The sequence below is a fragment of the Rhinatrema bivittatum genome, chromosome 2 (assembly GCF_901001135.1).
Source record: "Rhinatrema bivittatum chromosome 2, aRhiBiv1.1, whole genome shotgun sequence".
NCBI classification, from domain to species: Eukaryota; Metazoa; Chordata; class Amphibia; order Gymnophiona; family Rhinatrematidae; genus Rhinatrema; species Rhinatrema bivittatum.
The window spans coordinates 378,158,384-378,182,325 of NC_042616.1; the positions used below are offsets into that span (position 1 = coordinate 378,158,384).

The 23,942-nt window shown below is 42.8% G+C and overlaps 1 protein-coding gene across 3 annotated transcripts in view; it reads left to right on the forward strand.

Annotated features, from left to right (window-relative positions):
• ELP2 (elongator acetyltransferase complex subunit 2) overlaps positions 1–23,942 on the forward strand; it is a 751,239-nt gene that overhangs the window by 382,732 nt on the left and 344,565 nt on the right. For all 3 annotated transcript variants that reach the window (XR_003854643.1, XR_003854644.1, XM_029589989.1), the window contains exon 12: positions 9,910–10,056. Coding sequence is in view for 1 of the 3 variants with exons in the window: in XM_029589989.1 (XP_029445849.1) it covers positions 9,910–10,056 (147 nt within the window). In the remaining 2 variants the exon portion in view is untranslated. The remainder of the gene's footprint in view (positions 1–9,909; positions 10,057–23,942) is intronic.

Below are 23,942 nucleotides of genomic sequence, written 5' to 3' on the forward strand. Positions count from 1 at the left end.
AAGGTTTTGTGACAGGATTCAAGACGCAGGTCTAACGGCATGTTGTTCCAGATTTTGATACCCGCTATGGAGAATGATCGGTCTATGGTGGAAATGTGTTTGATGTATAATGTATATGTATAAATACCTGTCACTTTCCTGTCATAATGTACAGAGGGAGCCGGAGGCGAAACGGCCTCCGGCTCCCTCTGCCTGGATGAATGCACGGCCCCCGCCGGCAGTGAATGAATGCCCGTGCGATTTCGGCGCTCAAGGCAGTCACATGTCGTGACGTCACGCCTTGAGCGCCGAAATCGCACGGGCATTCATTCACTGCCGGCGGGGGCCGTGCATTCATCCAGGCAGAGGGAGCCGGAGGCTGCTTTCGCCGCCGGCTCCCTCTGCCTGGATGAATGCACGGCCACCCGGCCGCCTTGAGCGCCGAAATCGGGAGGAGAGGAGAAGGGAGAAGGGACTACCGTAGCAGGCCCGAGCCTTGCTACTTTTCTGGGTTTTTTTTTTTTGCTTCGGGAGGAGGGGACCAGACGGGGCCAGGGCAGGTAAGCGGGGGCTGGGGGAAAGTTTGCTGAGCATCAGGGAACATAACTGTCCACTTCCTGGTACCTGTCATTTCAAATGTCATTTGAAATGAGATTTGAAATGACAGATACCAGCGTGGCCGTGAAGCGTTAGGCCCGCGAACCCAGGATACTGTATAGGCGCTCTATACAGTAAAATGGGTTGCGCGGGCCTAACGCTTGCCTAAGGCTTCGCAGGCGCGGCATGCATTTGCATGCAATTTGAAGAGAGTATCGAGTGGTAGGTGAAGAGAACTGTGCGTGCGGGGAACGAGGGTGCGCCTGACACTGCCGCACTGTTTCTACCGTGGCCTTAGAGTATCGATCTGATTGTAATTAGGGATTGTTGCAATATTTCTGTAACATTTATGAGTTTGATGTTAAAGTGAAATAGTGATGTATTGTTAATTTTAAAACATTGTGTAGCACATGATGTTTAGATGAATGAATGAGTGTATGAATGTTTTGACATATAGGATATGTTTTATGTGTTTTAAAGAATATAAGGAATAAAATTTGAAATATTTAAATTGTAAATACGGGTATACTATTTGTGAATTTATCAGCTAAAATACCTGTAGTTAACCTAGCATAGAACAATAATGTATGTTTGACCATAGCTGTTTCATCTGAATCAGTTTCACTCCCAGCCTTTCGGCAAACCAAATGTCGAGCTAACTGGAGAAGTTGTTTCAGGTATCTGAAAGTGACTAATCCCTTTCGAAAAATGGACAAGTTGTTCGTGCTATATGGCAGTCCTCAGCATCGAAGGCTACTCTAGCCAGATATATTAAGGAGACAACCACATCATCATACATACTGAAGTGTTGACAACCACCTGCAGTGCTTTGTGCTCATTCTACAAGAGCTCAAGCGTCCTCATGGACAGAGGCCTTTGCAGTAGCACTAGAGGATATCTATAAGGTGGCCATTTGGTCGTTCTTGCATTCCTTTCTCAAATATTACAGCTTGGATGTGCAAGCCAAGGCAGATACAGTGTTTGGTTCTGGAGTTCTTAGAGCATCTCTGTCTTCATCCCACTCGGTCTAATTTCAGATAGGTAACTCCCACTTGTATGGACTGTTCTAGCAGGAGAATAAGAGAGGAGAAATTTGTCCTTATCTGTTAATTTCCTTTCCTTGAGACCTGCTAGACCGGTCCAGGGCCCTCCTAGGAAAACAGAGATGACCTGCATGTAATTCCATTTCTATCCCCTTTCGAGCTTCACATCTGCAGGGGACCGCAAGAGGTATGATCTTCTATAATAAAGCTGGAAGCCACTTGGTATCTTATTCTCATGCTCTGTTACCTCTTCTTGACCTTTCTGCCCCCTACTTGGGTTGTGGTTTGAGTTCCTTCTCTCTATTTTTTTTTTTTTTTTAAATCTTTTATTTATATGCTTTTAAATTCAGTTAACAAGCATTGACTTGACAAGAAATGATACACAGAGATAGGTAATTCACATAATCATTTTTAACAAGATAACAAAACAAATTCCCTGTTATATCCTGTCAGACCACAATTAAGAGGATTCCAGTGAAATTCTGAAGGACATTATTAAACTATCAAACTCAAGGATAGATTATCAAGCTAGTGATTTACATTTCTATGGTCGGACTATTCAGAACTTGTTCTAGCAGTTGAAGGGTCTGGATTTACTTTATTGTTTACAAAGGAATTTAACTGTATGTGATCAAAAAACACATATTTTACCCCAGAATACTTCACAACACATTTGCACAGAAAATACAGCTAAAAGGAAGCGCCCAAGCCTGTTACGGCTGGACGCATCATAAGAAAACGCTCTCTTTTCGCCTGTGTTGTTTTAGCAACATCTAGGAACGCATGATTTTTTTACCCCAAAGAATAATACTTCTCTTTGCCTAAAAAACATTTTTAAGACAAATTATCTATCTGAATCAAGTGCAAGTGACACAATTAGAGTCGCAGTTTTTACTTCATCTTCAGTTGAGGTTTCCAGAAATGCAGAAGATTCAACCGGTCTAATATTCAACTTCCCGGATAGTTTATCCGGTAGGTAATAGGCCTTAGAAATCGGGAGAATCATATCTTCTTTAATAAGTAATACCTCAAGAAAATATTTATGGAGCATTTCAATAGGTGACACAAATTTTTCTTAGGAAAGTTTAAAATCCTAAGAATGCATCGACGTATAGAGTTCTCTAAACTTTCCATTTTATTTTGAAGATAGAAGTGTGCTTTTACTACAAGATCAACTGATTTTTGCATATTTGAGTCTTTAATTTCTAAAGCCTCATTTTTCCTCTTTATTTCAAGGACTTGAGATTTTATTACATTGACTTGACCAATTAAATCTTGTTGTTGAACCATAAAACTTGATAGCTGGTTTGTAAGCTTCGTGATAGCCTCCCAGATATTTTCTAAAGTTATTTGAGGTGGCTTTAATAGAGTAAAAGCTTTTACCTCTGGTTGAAATATCGTTGAAGTTCCTTGAATAGCTTGATCAAATCCAGCTTCTCCTACCTCTGTTGTCCGGCTAACAGTTCCAGCTGCTTGCCCTTCCATTGAGACTCCACCCGACGCTGAGGCTGCCAACTGCCTACGATCTGCCACATAAGAACATAAGAAATTGCCATGCTGGGTCAGACCAAGGATCCATCAAGCCCAGCATCCTGTTTCCAAAAGAGGCCAAACCAGGCCACAAGAACCTGGCAATTACCCAAACACTAAGAAGATCCCATGCCATTGATGCAATTAATAGCAATGGCTATTCCCTAAGTAAATTTGATTAATAGCCGTTAATGGACTTCTCCTCCAAGAACTTATCCATCCTTTTTTGAACCCAGCAACACTAACTGCACTAACCACATCTTCTGGCAACAAATTCCAGAGCTTTATTGTGCGTTGAGTGAAAAAGAATTTTCTCCGATTAGTCTTAAATGTGCTACTTGCTAACTTCATGGAATGCCCCCTAGTTCTTCTATTATTCAAAAGTGTAAATAACAGATTCACATCTACCCGTTCAAGACCTCTCATGATCTTAAAGACCTCTATCATATCCCTCCTCACCCGTCTCTTCTACAAGCTGAACATCCCTACCTTCTTCAGCCTTTCCTCATAGGGGAGCTGTTCCATCCACTTTATCATTTTGGTTGCCCTTCTCTGTACCTTCTCCATCACAATTATATCTTTTTTGAGATGCGACGACCAGAATTGTACACAGAATTCCAGGTCAGGTCTCACCATGGAGCGATATAGAGGCATTATGACATTTTCCGTTTTATTAACCATTCCCTTCCTAATAATTCCTAACATTCTGTTTGCTTTTTTGACTGCTGCAGCACACTGAGCTGACGATTTTAAAGTATTATCCACTATGATGCCTAGATCTTTTTCCTGGGTGGTAGCTCCTAATATGGAACCTAACATCGTGTAACTACAGCAAGGGTTAATTTTCCCTATATGCAATACCTTGCACTTGTCCACATTAAATTTCATCTGCCATTTGGATGCCCAATCTTCCAGTCTTGCAAGGTCCTCCTGTAATGTATCACAATCCGCTTGTGATTTAACTATGAATAATTTTGTATCATCCGCAAATTTGATAACCTCACTCATCGTATTCCTTTCCAGATCATTTATATATATATATTGAAAAGCACCGGTCCAAGTACAGATCCCTGAGGCCACTCCACTGTTTACCCTTTTCCACTGAGAACATTGACCATTTAATCCTACTCTCTGTTTCCTGTCTTTTAATCAGTTTGTAATCCACAAAAGGACATCGCCTCCTATCCCATGACTTTTTATATTTTATATTAGAGAGATATTGTTTTAAGTTTGTGGTTTAACAATGTAAATCACTCATATTATAACAGTTGAAAACAGCTGTCTAGCCCAAAATTAACTTGCTCTTCTCAAATGTATTACCAATTAACTACCCTTCATAAAGGCGTAATTTAGCTAGTTAATCTTATTCTAATCACAAATGTATGAAGACATCTCATTGTTGGTCTCAGGACCTCTCTCTGTACACTGCAGTAGAGTCATCCCTCTGGAGAAGCAGGTAAGAGTCCTGTCTCTAGCATGGAAAATAGCTGGACCTTTGCTAGGTAAATGACAAGTTAACTCCAGAGTCCCAGGGCAGTGGTGGATTTGAAGTTCGCAGAAACCTCTGTAAGTTGTGCAGGCAAGAGAGAGGAGCAGAGATTGGCTTAGTCTACAAAGGTTTGTACAAGTATGATATTGAAAAGTATAATTAGGAAGGTATTCCCAAGTTAATGGAGCAGGGCTGAGCTGAGTGGGGAGCCCAGTCTTGAAGTCTAGTGTGAGCTTCATTAAAAGTCTTGGGTGTGCCGGGAGCAAGCGCCGCGGAAGGTAGAGACATGGAGCAAACGCCTCTACCATTGGCAGATGAGATCTCGCTGAGTCCCGGTGCGCTAGAGACACCGTCCCCACCCCAGCGTGTGAGAGAGATAAGGGAAATTGCATTGATTACCTCCCCGGAAAGCCCTACTGAGCAGGAGTTCAGAAGGAGGACGAACCGGGAAGTTTACATGAGAAGGAACATGGGAATCCTTTTGAATGGCAGACAACAGTTCCTCAATTTGGAACATACTTACCATTAATGCCGGATGACACCAGGCTGTAACTCCGCTGGAAACTGTTCAGGACACTGACACTGAGGCCACGCGAATGGGTGAGCCTTCACAAGTTTTAACCTCCTTTCTCGTCAAACCCGTGGTAGTAAAAATAGACTCGATTTGGGAAGCACTAGCAGCTATTGAAGTAGCGATTGTTAATCTATCTAAATCTTGTTTGGAGACAAATAAATGTAGTATTAAGAATCAAGAAAGGATTGAAAATCAGGAAAAAAAGATGCAAGAAGTGGAAGAAAACAAAAGTAATGGAAGGATACCAGCAGCATTCAATGTAACTTGAAAGCGTGCGAAATAAGAAGATTGAAAATATAGAGAACTCTCTCCGCGGTCTGAATATAAGGGTATTGAATTTTCCGGTTATCCATCCAATATCAACAATAGAATTGTTTAAGAATTACCTACATTTTGATTCTAAAAATACCATGGATGCTGTACCTTTAATTACAAAGGCATACTATTTGCCTCAGAATAGAACGGAGAGAGGCCAAGGGACTTTGTAAACGCAACAATAGCTGAATGTCACAGATCTTCTGGAGTTAACGCAGGCGGATAATGTTACAACTAGTGGAGTACTCTTTGTGACTTTTGCCTTTCTTACTGACAAAAACAACATACTTAGGCCTGGATTCATCATTCTTCACAGAATGATCAATCCTGCGAAAAAGGGGGGTGGGGGCAGGCCTGCGAAAGCCCACAGCCTTCGCACCACTGCGGGGCGATTTCAGCAGCTGCGGTGCGCCAGCTGCCGGCTTTCGCACCAAATAGTGTCACCGTGAAAGGTGATGCTATTCGGCACGCTACTGCCGACGATAATGTTAGTAACATTATTGCCGGCAGCGAAGACACAGCCGATTCCACCCCTTGCCTCCCCGACTCCGTCCCAATTTAATTTACATGCTATTGACGCAAAAGGGCCTTTTCGCGTGTGATAGAGGCTTATCACATGCAATACGGCCGTATCACGTGCGATAAGCCTTTGATAAATGACCCCCTTAGATTGTTCTTCCGCAATAGAACTAAGTTGTTCTATGGCCAAAATGTGTGGCTATTTCCTGATACTATCTGGTAACGCAAGAGAGAAGGAAGAAATTCCTAGATATGAGAGTAGAAGCTATGTCTAAGTGTTCAAAATTTACTCTTCTTTATCCTTGTAAATGCGTTGTTAAATCTCTTAATTCGGTGTATGTATTTTTTGAACCGTCACAGCTACGTTTCTTTCTTGACTCACACCCCAATGTGACATAAACAGCGCAGATTGGCATTTAGTAGGCTTTCTCATTTGGCCTCTATGTCAAGGCTCTTTCTGTTAGAACCATGGCAACATCAGTGGCCCACTTGTGAACAGTTCCCGTGGAAGAGATATGCAAGGCTGTGACGTGGAGTTTTCTCCTCAGATTCACGTCCCATTAGTGTCTGAATAGGGATGGCCTACATGACAGTAGGTTCAGCCAATCTGTACACTAGTATCTCTTCGAGGTATAGAACCCAACTCTTCCCTGCCTAGGGCCCATTGTTTGGTTTCAGGCTGTCTCCCCCTCTATTACCAACAACACTGTGATTGTTGTGCCCGTTGGCACTTGGTGTGTTTGTCCCCTTTTATATTAGAAAGCAGCCTGTAGCTAGGGATTCACCCATGTGTGAGGACTACCTTCCTGCTTGTCCTAGGAAAAAGCAGAATTGCTTACCTGTAACACGGAGTTGGGTTTGTCCTTGTATTTCATTTATATAATTCTATTTTATACAACTTAAGAGGGGGACCCCACATGGACGTGTGGTTCAGGGCAGGCTGAGCATGCTCAATGTGCCTAGTTAAAGTTCCAGAAACTTTGACATAAGTTTTCCATGCAGGGCTCCATCCATTGATGTCACCCATTTGTGAGGACTAACATCATGCTGTTCTAGGAGAACACCTGTTACAGGTAAGCAACGTTGCTGTCTCAGGAGGCTTAGGAGTTGTTTCACTGGACCGAGCCGCAGTTGCCAGTTCTGGCGGCATTTCGCACAGCTGGAGTGGACAACTTACAGGTAGATTTTCCCAGTTGGCAGAGACCTGTCACCAGAGAATGGGAGCTGTCAGAGGGGAAGCCATGCTCCTCATTCAGTCCAGATGGGGAATACCCCATAGGGATTTGATGGTGATGAGATGGAATACCAAGGCACTTTGTCGCAGGTGGGAGCATGGAGTAGAGAGAATAGACACTGGTTCTACCGTGGTTTCATAAGAACATAAGAAAATGCCATACTGGGTCAGACCAAGGGTCCATCAAGCCCAGCATCCTTTCGCTATGTGTTTACTCCCATGGCCATTGGTGGACAAGGTGTTAAGGTGAATAGACACCTGGGCAAAGTGATTCTGTTGGCCTCGGACTGGCCAGTCACAGATATAGTAAAAGTGGCGATGGACAGGCCTTTAAGGTTTGGTCACCACCTGAGTTTGCTTTGTCAGAATCCAATATTTTTGGATCAGGTGGATCGCTTCTGTATTGTGACTTGGCATTTGAAAAGAAACATTTGAGATGGAAGGGTTATTCTGAAGAAGTCATTGTGATTTTGCTGCAAGCCAGAAGACTTTCCACACCTTTGGCCTGTATTATGGAGTGGAAAAGTATTCGAGACTTAGTTCAGCCTACTCAAGTTTCAGTTTTACATATTTTGACATTTCTACAAAGGGTCTAGCATTAAATTCCCTTTGAGTGCAGGTGGCAGCCTTAGGCTATCTTCGGGGCAAGGTGCAGCAAGTGTGCCTCTCCTCACATTCAGACATGGTTTGTTCTCTTTGGGTGGGGGGGATATTTTCATCTTCCAGTGAAGATGTTGTCCTTGGAATCTTAATTTGGTTCTGAGGGTGATGTGTGATGCTTCATTTGAACCACTGAAGAAGTATCTCTAAAGGATTTAAACCTGACAATAGTTTTTGTTTTGTTTTTTTGTAGTGATTTGTTTTTCAGAATAATTTCAGAACTTCGGGCATTATCCTGTTGAGATCCATTTCTACAGATTACAGAGACCGGGGTGTAGTTGCACACGGTGCCCTCTTTTCTGCCAAAGGATGTTTCTACCTTTCATCTTAGATAGTGGAGCTTCCAAATTTGGATTTGTCCATGCTGCATGCTAGGGAACCTCCTTTGTTGGATTGCAACGGGCATTGTTGAAACTTCTGAAGGTGATTAACAGTTTCCAGAGATCGAATCACTTCTTTGTGCTTTGGAATGGACCAGGGAAGGGGGGGGGGGGGGGGGTAAGGCTTCCAAGGCTACTATTGCGTGGTGGCTGAAGGAGGTGATTGCATCAGTGTACATTTGCAGGGGTTGGCCAGTGCCTGAGGGTCCATGGGCTCAACTTGGTGCAGGCAACCTCATGGGCCGAATGTCACCTGATGTCTCTGCAAGAAAACTGTCAGGCGGATACTTTGAAGTAGTTACACACTTTCACCAGACATTACAGGCTTGATGGTTGGGCATCGGACTCAGCAGGGTTTGGAGAGAGTGTACTGTGAACAGGGTTTATCAGGGATGTGCAGAGCAAAATTTTATGTTCATATTTCTTATGTCCGAAAGGGGGTCCCACTTGCGGCCAATATGGACATAAAAAAAATCCAATGAGTTGGGTATATGTACATATGTGCAAAAAAAAAATTTAAACCCCCTCACCCTCCTTAATCCCCCCCCCAGACTTACCACAACTCCCTGGTGATGGAGCGAGGAGTGAGGACGCCATTTCTGCAAACCTTGGCGAGAAGCATGTGACGTCGGCGGCACGTCGAGTGACGCCGGCGTCACGTGATTCCCGGCGAGTTCGGACGGCTCGTTCGGCCCAAAAAGAACTTTTGGCCAGCTTGGGGGGGCCACTCGACGTGCCGCCGACGTCACATGCTTCTCGCCAAGGATTGCAGAAATGGCGTCCTCACTCCTCGCTCCATCACCAGGGAGTTGTGGTAAGTCGGGGGGGGGGGGGGGGGGGGATTAAGGAGGGGGGGGGGGGTTTATATTTTTATTTTGGCTCAACAATCACGATTTCCCACATATCCAACATATCTATGTTGGATATGTGGGAAATCCGATCGTTTATGTCGAATCAATTTTTTAAGTTAAAAAAAAATATGAGTAGCGTTTTACTAATGCGGTCAATCCGAATGCACACCCCTAGGGTTTATCACATTCCCACCTAGTTAGGGGTGCTTGGATACATCCCAAGAGTCTGGACTGATCTGGGGTATGAATAGGAAAAGAAAATTGGTTCTTACCTCCTAATTTTCATTCCTGGAATACCGCAGATCAGTGTAGAGCCTTACGCATTCAGGAAAACCTGCTCATATTTGCAGTATGTAACTGGTGCAGAGTTGCTTGTTGGTTTGGAAGATTTTCTTATTCATGTTGTAACAGCGTTCCAGTTGAGGGCTCCGCCTTCCTCTCATTTTGTGAGGAGAGGTTGAGGGTCTCAGTTATTGTTTATAGTTAATGTGTATGTATGTATATATATGTATATGTGTGATTCCCTTTATTTTATTAAAAAATACCAGATTTTTCTGAGAACAGTAGCAAGATGGATAAATATTTGTTTGTAATCTTAACATGCTAATATTCTGTTGCTAACCTGTTCTGTTTAGGCATAGTGAATATTGTAGATAAAATTGCTGAATGTGAAATTTATATATGTTGATTTCAGAGATGTAATTTATTTATGTACAACTTGGTTTGATTTGTTTTTAGGGTCAATGGACACCTGAGATTGTGATTTCGGGACATTTTAACAATGTGCAGGACCTCAGGTGGGATCCAGAAGGAGAGTTTATAATCACTGTGGGTTCTGACCAAACAACTAGAATTTTTGCTCCATGGAAAAGAGAGCAATCACAGGTAAAATCTTAGAGAAAATTTACAAATTTGACCAAGCATGGAGAAAATATTCTGAAAGATACCATCAAGAGCAGTTTAATGGAAAAGATCCGTTTTTGAAGAGGGGGATCTTTGTATGCTGCTAATATATTATATTATTGATTGCTGCCTAATATTTTGCTTTTCATGTTATTATTTTATTTTATACACATTTGAAAATGTCAAAAGTTATGGTGTCATAAAAAAAAAAAGTGAAGGGAAACAAAAATCCTGTGTAGCTGCCACCATAAAGATTAACCAAACCTCAGAAAAATTCAAAAATCGTCTACATGGTATCATACAAAGTGCTATTTCCTTTAATACTCGACACAACTTCACATTGAACACTTAATTATATCTACCTTCTACAAAGGATTTTTTGTATTTTTCACCTGCATGTAAATGGATATCAACCCATGGTATATAGCAGAGCTTCTCAACTTTTTTTAATATCCGGGCACACTTTCAAGTTTGCGTGATCCTCATGGCTTATCGAACCAAATTTTACAATGTCTTATATTCATACCCGCTTTTCTTGAGACTGTGATAATGTCAGGAAATATACTTTTAACTAAATTGAACAGTCTAAAAAGCCTAAAGTATAATTAGACAAGTTTAGAAATATAGAATGGGGGTCAGTAAGAATCCTGATACCCCAAATTTGGCCTTAAAATCGCCAGAAGCCGGAGGGAAGTCACCAGGGATGCAGGAAGGTGCTTCAGCTAATAATGAGAGGGGATTGCTACCGATAGGTAGCTTGACTGAAATAGAAAGTGATGCTGAACCACCGGATAACATTACCCTGGTTGACGTATGGAGGGTGGTCACAAAAATGGAAAGAATGCTTTCTCTTTCCATGGCTCATTCCACCAGTCTGGAATTGGAAACCAGGAAGCGCTTAGAGGACCATAATAAGAGAATTGTACAATTGGAGAGTGCTAGAGAAATATATGATTCCCAGATGAATACACTACAAGCTACAAGTACAGTATTTATGAAAGATTCACTAATGATTTTTAAAAAAATGGAGACTCTGGAAAATGCAACAAGGAAAAACAACTTAAGACTTTTGAACTTTCCCTGTATTAGGTTATTGTCAGCTCAAGAGCTATTTAAAAGATACGTAACAGAAATATTGGGAATAGTCAAAGATTTGTTGATATCAAAGATGTATTATCTACCAGTTAGAAAAAGAGAGGTAGTGACTTCAGAGGCTGGGCTTGATAGCTTGATACCAACTAGTCCCAACTTAACGGATTTTCTAGAATCGTCTAATGATAATATTCAAACTAGGGCTACACTACTAGTTACGTTTAGTTTGGAGAGTGAAAAGAATCTGGTTCTTCAGAACTATTTTAGAAACAAAGATGTTATGTATTGTGGTCAGAAAGTACAAGCGTTCCCAGACGTTTCCAAAGAGACCCAAATGAGAAGGAAACAGTTTTTAGATTTGAGACAAAGGGCTCTATCTATAGGGGCTACCTTTTATCTCAAATTTCCCTGCAAATGTTTAATTACTTTTCAAAGAAATAAATTTGTATTTCTGGATCCTTCTCATTTGGAGTCTTTTCTTTTAGACAAGGGTGGTTGAACTGGGGCCACACTCCTAAGTATGGGGGAATACTGGTTATTGAAAGTAGGCATGCACCTAATAATCATAGTAATTATGAAAATTTCCTATATTAGTTACTTATTTTGGCTCCCCTTAATGAGGGCTTGATATTGTTATTCACAAAGGTAATGTGGTTGTTTGTTTTGGATATTTATGTTAAATATTATTCTTGTGAATCAATATGTCTTATTTCTTTTCTGTAAAATGATGAAGAAATTATAATAAACTATAAATTAAAAAAAAAAAAAAAGAAATATAGAATGGGGATCATAGCAGAATCAATGGCAATGTATGAATTTATAATTTTGTAATTTAAGCTTCTTTCCCCAAACCAGCTCTGCATTTTTTAATTTTTTTAAAAATGTGCTTCCATGGCAGTCACGTGATATGGTGAGCTGAGTGAGATGTGTTGACTTGGAACGTCGATGCCATCCCCTAACAAATCTTTTTTATTGTCTCAATATCTTATTTTCATAAGTGTGCTGAAGAATTACTGTAATAATCTATCAGAAAAAAAGACAAGGTCAAACTCAAACCTGCGGAAAGCATAGTAGCCGATGGACAGAAAACTTGACCTTCTTTGACAAAACTGCTATAGATACATTGACTATGATGGTGGTCACAGCCTTGGAAAGTACATTTGATATAAACAATATCAATATTGCCAAACCAAAAAGCCTCCATTACAGATGTTGGACAGAGGGTGGAGGATTCGGAGGCCAGAATTAGTAGAGAACTCACCCCTGGCTTTAGAGAGAAAACTGCTGGATTTGGAAAAGATAGCAGCGGCAAGTGAAGCCAAAATTGATTATCTGGAAAACCACTCGGAGCAGAATTACTTGCACGTTGTTGGTTTCCCAGACAGTGCTGGAGGCAATGTTCTATCAGAAACTTTGCAAAACTGGCTTCTGTATGCCTTAAAATTGCAGGATCTGACTGGCAATTTGCTACTTAAACGTGCACACCGTGTGGTCCTGAATTGTCTGCACACTCTCAGCCAAGAGTGGTATTAGCAAAGTTTCTGATTTATGCTGAAAAAATGTGGTCTATATTGCTTTCTGGAAATCAAGAGTTCACATTTAAAGATCACAATGTGCTACTCTTTCAGAATTTTTCCCAGGCAGTTGTCTATGAAAAGGAAATAATTTATGCCTATATGCTCAGTTAATAAATCGAAATATCCGATTTACTCTGCACCTAGTGAAATTAAGAATTTGGCATGAATGCAAAATGCTGATACTTGACTCCCCTGTAGCCTCTAAAAGTTTTTGGAAGATGTGGATGAGCCGGCAGCTCTGTAATGGTCTTTTCACTGCATGGCAAGCACTTTTATTCAGGCACATTATCCATAGTTTGTTTAATGGAGCGTTATGTAGTTCTTCTACTGTGAGATGAAACTTGTTTGCAGTACGTGCCATATAGCCTTATTTGGTGGAAATAACCTTGTGTATGTTTAATTTCCCCTTGTTTCTTACGCACTATGGGACTTTTGAAAACTCAGATATGTTTCCCTTGCTGAGAGGGGTATTGCATAGGCATTATCATTTGAACTTTGGCCTTTACATCTGGCGAGGTGGCACTCAAACATTACTATGGCTCCATGCCTCCTGCAGGAATGGGCATGAGTAGTTTTCTGAATTAGGAATTATAATCTTAATTTAGGGCTTCTGTACTTTTGGGGGATGGGGATGGGAATGGGATGGGGAAAAGGGAATGTTTGAGGTTTATTAGCAGATATAGGGATTATGCAAATGAAGTGAGGTGAGTGGGGAATGTGGGATTTTACTGAGCTAAATGTTTCACAATTGTTTGTTTATTGATCAACAAGCCGTTAAGTCCGTAACAACGGGCTACATTAAATTTTTTTTTCAGTCCATTTTCGAACACAGCACCTTTCTACACTTTTTCTCCCTCGCCCCCTTCCTCTCGCTCATGCACCTTGGTCACTCATCCTCCTCAGTCACTCCCCCTTCCCTCCCCTCAATCTTACTCACCCTCTGTCTACCATTGCCTCCCTCCCCTCACTGTCACCTCCCCCTCCCTCCCCTTCCCTCAGTCACTCCCCACCTCTCTCAATCCCATCCCTCACTCTCATCCGCTCCAATCCCCTCTCAGCTGATCCACAACCCCTTCCCTCTCCCCTCCTCCACTCCCTCTTTTTCTCTTCTCCACAACTTCTTACCCTTCCCACTTACATCCCTCTGTCCCCCCTCCCCTCAGTCACTCCCCCCTTCCCCCCTCCCCTCAGTCACTCCCCTCAGTCACTCCCCTCCTCCCCCTTCCCCTCAGTCACAGAAGATCTCCAGGGGTCCCTCCCTCGTGTGCTCCTCGCCGCCAATGCTGCTACTGCTCCTCGCCGCCCAATGCCGCTACTGCTCCTCGCCGCCAATGCCGCTACTGCTCCTCGCCGCCGCCACTACTGCTCCTCCCAGTGCCATGTTTTTTAGCAGGTCACGCTCCGCTCTGACTGACATGCTCACCCGCTCATGCGCGATAGAGCTGCTCTCTACTGCGCATTTGCGGGCCGTCGGTCAGAGCCCATTTATAAGGTAGATGTGATGCTATTGTTGTGCACAGGCAGCTTAATTTTCACCTGCAGTTCCCTCTGTTGGAGATCTAGAGCTCATGCTGGAACAACCAGTTCTCTAATTAAAGTGTTTCTCACTTTTCTAGACGTGTAGTGTTAACGAGGAAAGATACATATACTTAAAATCATAACATGCAATGAGGTGGGTTTTGACACTCCTATCAAAAGGGAGAAGATCTTAAATCACCTACAGAGATTTAAATGCTCCATAGCTTATATAGAAACATAGAAATGACGGCAGAAGAAGGCCAAACGGCCCATCCAGTCTGCCCAGCAAGCTTCACACATTTTTTTTTTCTCATACTTATCTGTTTCTCTTAGCTCTTTGGTTCTATTTCCCTTCCACCCCCACCATTGATGTAGAGAGCAGTGATGGAGCTGCATCCAAGTGAAATATCAAGCTTGATTAGTTAGGGGTAGTAACCGCCGCAGTAAGCAAGCTACACCCATGCTTATTTGTTTTACCCAGACTATGTTATTCATCCCTTATTGGTTGTTTTTCTTCTCCCCTGCCGTTGAAGCAGAGAGCTATGCTGGATATGCGTGAAGTATCAGTTTTTCTTCTCTCCTGCCGTTGAAGCAGAGAGCTATGTTGGATATGCGTGAAGTATCAGTTTTTCTTCTCCCCTGCCGTTGAAGCAGAGAGCTATGCTGGATATGTGTGAAGTATCAGTTTTTCTTCTCCCCTGCCGTTGAAGCAGAGAGCTGTGCTTTTATACAGGATTAAACATGTTAATAAAATGTCGGGGAGTTGCAATACATATGTCTCCTTTAAACTAGAGAAATCTATAGTAGATAAAGAACGTAGACATATCTTGGGGGAGTTGTTTGGGATCTGTATGATTCTTCTTAACAGTATACGCACCTAACCAATATAATCACAGATTCTTTGCTCAGCTGATTTCTTTAATTTCATCTTTAGATGCTCCTATCATATCATATCAGATCTCAATAGAAACTCACAGAATAAGATAACCATGATAGAGCCCAAATAAAGGGGTTCCTTTTCTCTGCTCTAACATGGGTTTGATAGATATATGGGACTTCTACACCCTAATGCCCGTGATTATACACATTATGCCAGAACTCTTGATGCACAAACCCATATTGATTATCTATTGGTTTCAGAGAAATTATTTGACAGGGTTGAAAATGCTTTTATAGAAACCATAATATCTGACCATTGCCCACTGTCATGTCAGTGGAGATATGGCATTGACAGTTCTAGACAGTCTATTGTGAAAATGTATCCTAGTTTAATACAGGATAAGGATTTGCCTTCCTTTTTAATAGAAGGATTGAAAACAGTATGAAAATACTAATCGGCTTCACCAAGATAATAACCATATTATTTTGAGAGGCCAAAAAAGCAGTCGTAAGAGGACAAATTATTAGTTACATGATTGCTAAAAAGAAAAAGCTGAAGGCAAATATTTTAGCTCTTGACAAACAAGTTCAGAGGAATAAGCAAGCTTGGCTTGGAAGTACCTTAAAAAATGACTAAAGATCAATATATTTATTATTTTTATTTAACAGTTTTATATACCGAAATTCTTGTAAGAGGTTACAAATCAATTCGGTTTACATTGTAACAGTAACAGTGCCTCAGAGAGTGCAATTACATTGAAACAGGGATTACAACTAGGATCAAAACTGAATAACAAACCATGGGAGTAATTCAAAAATATATTACAGGCTAGTAGTGCTATGATTTGGTTTCAGGCCGGGGTGTTGGCCAAAGATCCTGGGATTGAAACTTAAGATGTACCAATAGTGTTCGTCTATATCTAGAGAAGGCTGGCGAAAGTCAAACGAATACTGGAGAGTGAAATGATTTAAATTCAACATGGCATCTGATTTAAGCAGAGGCCTGATTGAATAACCATGTTTTGAGTCTTTTCTTGAATGTGACCGGGCAATGTTCGAGCCGGAAGTCTGGCGGGAGGGAGTTCCACTATGTTGGTCCTGACGATGAGAGGGCTCTCTTTCTTAAAGTGGTTTTTAAGGGGGGACCTGGAGGGTGTCTTTATATGCTGCTCTTACTGGCCTAGATGGTAAGCGTGGTCGAAGAGGGAACTTGAGCTCTAGCGGGGTGATGTTGTAGAGAGCTTTGTGGGTGATGGTTAGAGCTTTGTACAAGATTCTGAATTTGATTGGGAGCCAGTGAAGGTTCATCAGGATGGGAGTGATGTGGTCCCTTTTTTTGGTCCTGGTTAGAATTCTGGCTGCGGCATTTTGCAGCATCTGTAATGGTTTGATAGAATTTGCAGGAAGGCCGATCAGAAGAGAATTGCAATAATCTATTTTTGAGAAGATGATTGCCTGAAGCACTGTGCGGAAGTCATTGAAGTGGAGGAGAGGTCTCAATCGTTTTAATACTTGAAGTTTGAAAAAGCAGTCCTTAGTCGTGTTGTTGATGAAACTTTTGAAGTTCAGTTGTTTATCCATGATGACTCCTAAGTTTCTGACTTGGGAGGAGAAGGTAGGAAGGGTTGCGGGGAGAGGGTTGGGCAGTGTGAAGTTTCCGTCGTGAGAGATGAGTAGGAGTTCCGTCTTGTTGTTGTTCAGGATCAAGTTGAGGCTTGATAGGAGGCTGTTTATAGACTTGAGGCAGGTATCCCAGAAGTCAAGGGTTTTGTTTAATGAATCAGTGATTGGTAGGAGAATTTGTACGTCGTCTGCGTATAAATAGTAGGTTAGATTTAGTTTGGAGAGGAGTTGGCAGAGTGGGAGCAGGTAGATGTTGAAGAGGGTTGGGGATAAGGAGGAACCTTGTGGTACTCCCAAAGTAGAGCAGACGGGGTGGGACTCTGTTGTTAATTTTGACCTTGTAGGTCCTGTTTTGAAGGAACGACCTGAACCAGCTAAGGACGGTGCCTTTGATGCCAATGTCCGATAACCGATCTAAGAGAAAGGCGTGGTTAACCGTGTCAAAAGCCGCCGAAAGGTCGAGGAGAATGAGAAGACATGGTTGTTTTTTGTCCAGACTCAAGAGTATGGTGTCTGTTAGTGTGATTAAGAGAAGGATTTCCTGAATCCGAACTGATAAGGGGAGAGGATTTTGTAGTTGTTCAAAAATTCTGTGAGTTGCTGATTTACTATTCTTTCTAATATTTTGGCGCTGAATGGCAGGTTCGCAATAGGGCGGAAATTGGCTGGGTCGTCCGGCGAAAGATTAGGCTTTTTCAACAGAGGTTTTAGGATAGCCAGTTTAAGAGGGTCAGGGACATGGCCCTGTGCTAAGGAACAATTTCTCTGCAATATGTTTGGAAATGGTACTAGGTATGGAAATGAGTAGATTGGATGGGATCGTGTCCAAAGGGTGTGAAGCTGGTTTGAGCTTTTTGAGAATGATTTCTATCTCTAATGATGAGGTAGGCTCGAAGGTCTCAAATTTTGTATTCGGAAGTGCAGATGCAGTAAAGGCGGGTGGGGGGAGAGGTAGATTGTTGTTCGTGAGCGTAGTAATGAGGTTTGAGATTTTCTTTTTGAAGTATGTGGCTAGTTCGGCTGCTTTGCTTGCCGCTTGATCATCCGGAACAGCTGCAGGTGATGGCTTGGTGAGAGAAGAAACAAGAGAAAATAACGCTTTCGGGTCGAAGATGAAATGATGGATTTTTTGGGAATAGAAGGTTTTTTTTGTGCGGAGGATGGCGATCCTGTATAAATAGATTTGTATGCCATCAGGTTAATTGCAGAAGGGTTTTTGCGCCAACGGTGTTCTCTGCTTCTGAGTTCTCGCTTGATGGTTTTTAGTTCAGGTGTGTACCACGGTTTCCTGTTGTCTATATTTGATTGTAGAATTTTTGTGGTTAATGGGCAGGTGATGTCTGCCACTTTTTTAGTGATTTTAGACCATGAGGCAGTGGCCGAGTCTGCGTCCGTGAGGTCGAGCTGTTCTAACTCGGAAGACAGGTGATTGCTGAGGGTGTCTGGGTTACATAACTTCCTGTATTGGATTGAGGTCTTTTGTGTCTGAGCAGGGATAGGTTGCAGGTTTTTCAAAGTAGTGGAGATCAACTTGTGATCCGACCATGGAATTGGTGAGCAGACTGTGTGAGATGAGGGGGAGAGGCTCTCATTTATGAAAATCAAATCCAAGGTATGCCCTGCTTTGTGTGTAGGTTCGTTGATAATTTGTTTGAAGCCCATGAAGTTCCATGAATTGATAAATGTTTCGCAGCTAGGTGAACGAGGGGTCTCATCTACATGGAGGTTGAAATCTCCCAAAAGGATGGCTGGTTTGTCTGAATTAATGTGTTTGGCTATGAGCTCAATTAAAGGTGATGGGTCTGATTCCAGGTAGCCGGGAGGGGCATAGGTGAGGCCAATTTGTAGGAAGTTAGATTTGAAGATGGCCAGTTCTAAGGGGGGGAGGCGTTTGCCCACTGAAGCGACAGTCTTAGTTTTTTATTTGCCGCAAGTGTTGTGATCCCGGACCGCCTCTTACCCCGTCGCGGTTCCCCTCCAGTTTCGCCGCATCTTCAGGTTCCCCCGAGCCGCGGTCGGGCCATGCAGGCCCCGAGAACGGCGCTCCCACGCCGCGCTGGCTGCCGGCGTTCTCCGCGGCTAGGCCCCGAGTCTTAAAGGGGCCAGCGCGGGAACTCACAGCACTGCCTCCTGGATGACGTCAGACGCTCAGGGTATTTAAACCCTGCACCGAGATCCTCTCCCTGCCTTGCAACGAGGTTCCCAGGTTTTCCTGTATCCAGTTGCTGCGTTCCTGCTTCTTGTCTCCTGCTTGGATCCTGACCCCGGATTGGCTTGCGTTGATTCTTGGCTTCTGACCCTGGACTGGCTTACGGTAATTCTCTGGCTTCTGACCCCGGACCGGCTTACGTTGATTCTCTGGCTTCTGACCCCGGACCGGCTTACGGTGATCCATTGGTTCCCGACTCTGGACTGGCGAGCGACGACTCTTCGGCACTCAACCTTGGACTTCTTCCGACCAGGCCCCCGCGGGCCCTCCTAAGTCCCAGCGGCCGGGTTCCTACGGGCTCCTCCTGGGGGGACTCCGGCTTCCAGGGTGAATCTCCTAAGTCCCAGCGGCCGAACTCCTACGAGCTCCTCTCGGGGGAGGATCGGCTTCCAGGGCGAAGATCTTCTCACCACAGTGCCACCGCCACCATCTCCTGCTTCCTCACCAACGTCCTTGGTCGCATAGGGCTCCCAGGGTTCCACCTTCGGCCAGCCACCAGCCTGTCCTTGCCGCCTCCCGGCCGGGGCCACTACTGCAACCATCTTCAGCAATCCATCCTCTGGCTCCGACCGGCCCAAGGGTCCACGAACCCAACAGCAAGAAGCAGACCTCCACCTCTTTTCTTAGGTCTGGGGATAGAGAAGAAGTCGTAATAGTTCAGTGGAAGTTGGTTGATTAGGGCTATATCTTCTGGTTTTAACCAGGTCTCTGTGATGGCACATAAGTCTGGTTGGGCTTCCAAGAGATAATCATGGAGGAGGTGAGTTTTTTTTGAGAGAGATTGAGCATTTAAAAGCGTAAGGGAGAAAAGTGTGAGACCTAGCAGTTGGTTCAATGGAGAGATCATAATTGGAATTAATCTTTTTTGCATGAGTGAGGGTGAGGATTGTTTTTTTACTGAGTTGTTCCTGCTTTTGTGGATGATTGGGATGGCGAAAGAGATCATGGTTTGCAATAACGGTAGCAGGCGAGTGAGGAAGGGAGATAGGATTGTCTGAGAGCGAACGAAAAACGCAGCGAGAGATTTGGGTGGGAGAGACCGCTACTGGGAATTCGCTTGGCAGATGTGAGTGCTCTTGTGATGAAGACGTTAGTTCTATTTCCCAGAGAGCTGCCTTAAGGAGCTGCACTAAGGGGCGCACAAAGGGGCACTCTTGTTGCAAATATATCCATTTGCAACAAGAGTTGAATGATCTGCTGCACCATAGAGCAGGACAATCTTTTTGCTATAAATCGTAAATTTTTTCTGTATGGTAGTAAATCTAACAAATTGCTTGCAAATTTTGTCAAATCACAAAATGGGTCTAAATTCATTTCTAGTATTTATGATGATATGGGCTGTATTAATACTATGACATCAAACATATGTGAACTTTTTCATAAGTTTTATGCTCAACTGTATTCTAGCGAACAAGAAGATCTTAATTGCAGAGATCAGTTCATGCAAGGCATTCAACTTCCGAAACTTTTGCTAAAGGATCTAGATACATTAAGTGCACCTTTTACATCTTTGGGAATTCAAGGGATTATTAAGACTTTACACAATTTTAAGATCCTAGTCCAGATGGCTTAGATGCTTGCTACTATAAAAACTTTTCTGAACATATAGGGGTAGCTTTACAATATCTTCTTGAAGCAATGACTAATGCCACAGTTATGCCAGACTATATTAAGAATTCTATAATATTTCTTCCTAAACCTGGCAAAAATCCTAAATTAACTAGGACACATAGACCGATGTTCCTGCTAAACCAGGATATCAGAATAAATGCAAGGTTAATTCTAAACAGGTTGAAGTGTGTCCTACCTAAATTAGTGCTACCAAGTCATGTGGGATTTGTTCATGGTAGGAAGTCTAGTTTTTTCTATTTTTTTATTTTATTTAACAGCTTTTCTATACCGACATTAAAATACACATCAAATTGGTTTACATTTTAACAAAATGATGGAAAGTACAATAAACAGGGGAGGGGGAAACAGGACAACCGATAAATAGGATATAGGAAACAAGGAAGAAGCAAACTTAACAGAATGAAGACAATAAAGAGCGATAAAATAAAATGGCAAAGAGAATTTACAAAAATGCAACAGAATTACATGATTCAGCAGGTTACTTTGGAACGATGAGGATAACATTGAAGGTCATGGGGGGGGGGGGGCATGAGTCAGCAAGAATTAATCCGGGAAGGCCTGGTGGAAAAACCATGTCTTTAGCATTTTTCGGAATTTCAAAGGGCATGGCTCCAGACAGAGATTGAGAGGTAGAGTATTCCAGTGAGTGGGGCCAGCAGTCGACAAGGCACGATCTCTTGTGGCTGTAAGACAGGCTTTTTTAAGTGGGGGGACTTGTAATGTGCATTTGCGGTTCATTCTAGTAGGACGGGAGGATTGTGTAAGTTTCAATGGTCCACTTAGCCATGAGGAATTATATTTGTGGATGGCTTTGTGTATGATGGTAAGGATTTTAAAAAGTATACGGTATGAGATGGGGAGACAATGTAGGCCCTTGAGGATAGGGGTTATGTGATCGGATTTGCGGGCATTGCTAATTATCCTTGCTGTTGCGTTTTGTAATATCTGTAGAGGTCTGATGGTGGAGAGAGGGAGGCCGAGGTAAAGGGAATTGCAGTAATCAAGCTTAGAAGATGAAGTGGCTTGGATGACGGTTTTGAGATCGTGTGTGTGGAGTAGAGGCTTGAGCTTTTTCATAACCATGAGTTTATAAAAACCTCCTTTTATGACAGAGGTAATATGGTTTTTCAGGTTCAGATGTGCATCAACTAGGACGCCAAGGTTTCCTACAGGAGGTTGAGAAATGAGAGTGGCGATCATAGGGTCGTTGGAAGGAGAGAGCTTGAAGGTCTATTGGTTATGGATGAGGAGGAGCTCAGTTTTAGCGGCGTTGAGGGCAAGCTGAAGGGAGGTCAGAAAAGTGTTGATAGAGGAGAGGCATTTTTCCCAGAAATTTAAGGTGGCAGTTAGTGAGTCCTGGATAGGGATGATGATTTGGACATCATCTGCGTATATGTAGAATTTAAGGCCGAGGTCTGATAGATGGTGACAGAGGGGGGGGAGGAGGTAAATGATAAATAGAGGAGAGGAGAGGGAAGAACCTTGGAGCACTCCTTGTGAGAGGGTGAAGTAGGAGGATTCAGAGGTGCCTAGTTATACAGAAAAACGTCTGTTAGAAAGGTAGGATCTGAACCATAGTAGGGCAGTGCCAGCGATGTCGGCAAGACGTGAGATAAGTAGATCATGGCTTATCATATCAAAAGCTGCTGAGATGTGAAGGAAAGTGATGAGGAAGTTATGGCCTTGGTCAAGGCCAGTGAGGAGAAAGTCGGTGAATGAGAGAAGGAGGGTTTCGGTACTTAAGTTCTTGCGAAAACCAAACTGTGAAGAGTGAAGTATGTCATTGTCATCTAGGTAATCCATGAGTTGGGTGTTTACAACCTTCTCCATGATTTTAGAAATGATTGGGAGATTGGAAATAGGACGGTAGTTAGCTGGGTTTTTAGGGTCCAGAGAAGGCTTCTTGACGAGGGGTTTAACAACTGTTTGCTTGAGGGGATCAGGAACTGAGCCAGAGGAAGGGGAGCAGTTAATAATCTCTGCTAGAGGAGGAACAATGATGTTAGGGATGGAGAGTAGAGTTTTCGTGGATATAGTTTCAGATGGGGTGGGATGCAGGCTTGGATTTCTTAAGGATTGTCTCGATTTCCTTAGAGGATGTGAGTTCTATGGTGTTGAATGAGTTTTTCAGGGGGGAGGGAGGGGGGTTGTGTTTGGGCTGGAGGGGGCAGGGTGGAGGAGTAGTTGCAGGGGGGAGAGTGAGGAGAAGGTTGGCTATTTTGTTGTGGAAGAAGTGAGCGAGTTCTTCACATTTCGAACTTGCTTCTTCCATCAGTGACGATGGGAGTGAAGGGAGTGGTGAGGGCTGCGACGTAGGAGAAGAGGGCTATGGGGTTGAATGTGTATTGATGGATCTTAACGGCGTAGTAGTCGCATTTGGTGTTTTGAATGGCATGGTGGTAAGTGTGTAGGTAGGGTTTGTAGGCAGCGGAGCGCTGCGGGTTTGGGTCTTTGCGCCATGCTCTTTCTTTAAGTTTAAGGTTGTGTTTCATTTGATGCAGCTCCTTGGTGTACCAGGGTTTGTTATTGGAGGGGGAGGTGCGTTGCTTGCGTGTGATAAGGGGGCATAAGTTGTTGGCTATATCATGGGTGAGGCTGACCCATGAATTGAGTGCAGTAATTGATATTTAATTTATCAATTTAATTGATAGCTCTTGAACATTGTTGACAAGATTTATTTTGGATCCCTTACTAGTGGGATTCGACACCAAGAAAGTGCTCGATTGCATTTTGTGGGCTTTTCTGAAATTTACCCTTTCTGCTTTTGGTTTCCAAGAGCACATATTTAATTCTGTTTCTCCTTCTATTCTAATCCTATGGCTCAGATATTTGTTAATGGTTGCTCATCAGCACCATTTTCCCTGCAGCTGGGTACGAGACAGGGGTGCCCAAAGTCTACTTTGCTATTTGTATTAATTATAGAGTACATAAACTAGAGGATAAGAAATAAGAACATACCATACTGGGTCAGACCAAGGGTCCATCAAGCCCAGCATCCTGTTTCCAACAGTGGCCAATCCAGGCCATAAAAACCTGGCAAGTACCCAAAAACTAAGTTTATCCCATGCTACTGTTGCTAGTAATAGCAGTGGCTAGTTTCTAAGTCAACTTAATTAATAGCATGTAATGGACTTCTCCTCCAAGAACTTATCCAATCCTTTTTTAAACACAGTTACACTAACTGCACTAACCACATCCTCTGGCAACAAATTCCATAGTTTAATTGTGCATTGAGTGAAAAAGAACTTTCTCCGATTAGTTTTAAATGTGCCACATGCTAACTTCATGGAGTGCCCCCTAGTCTTTCTATTATCCGAAAGAGTAAATAACTGATTCAT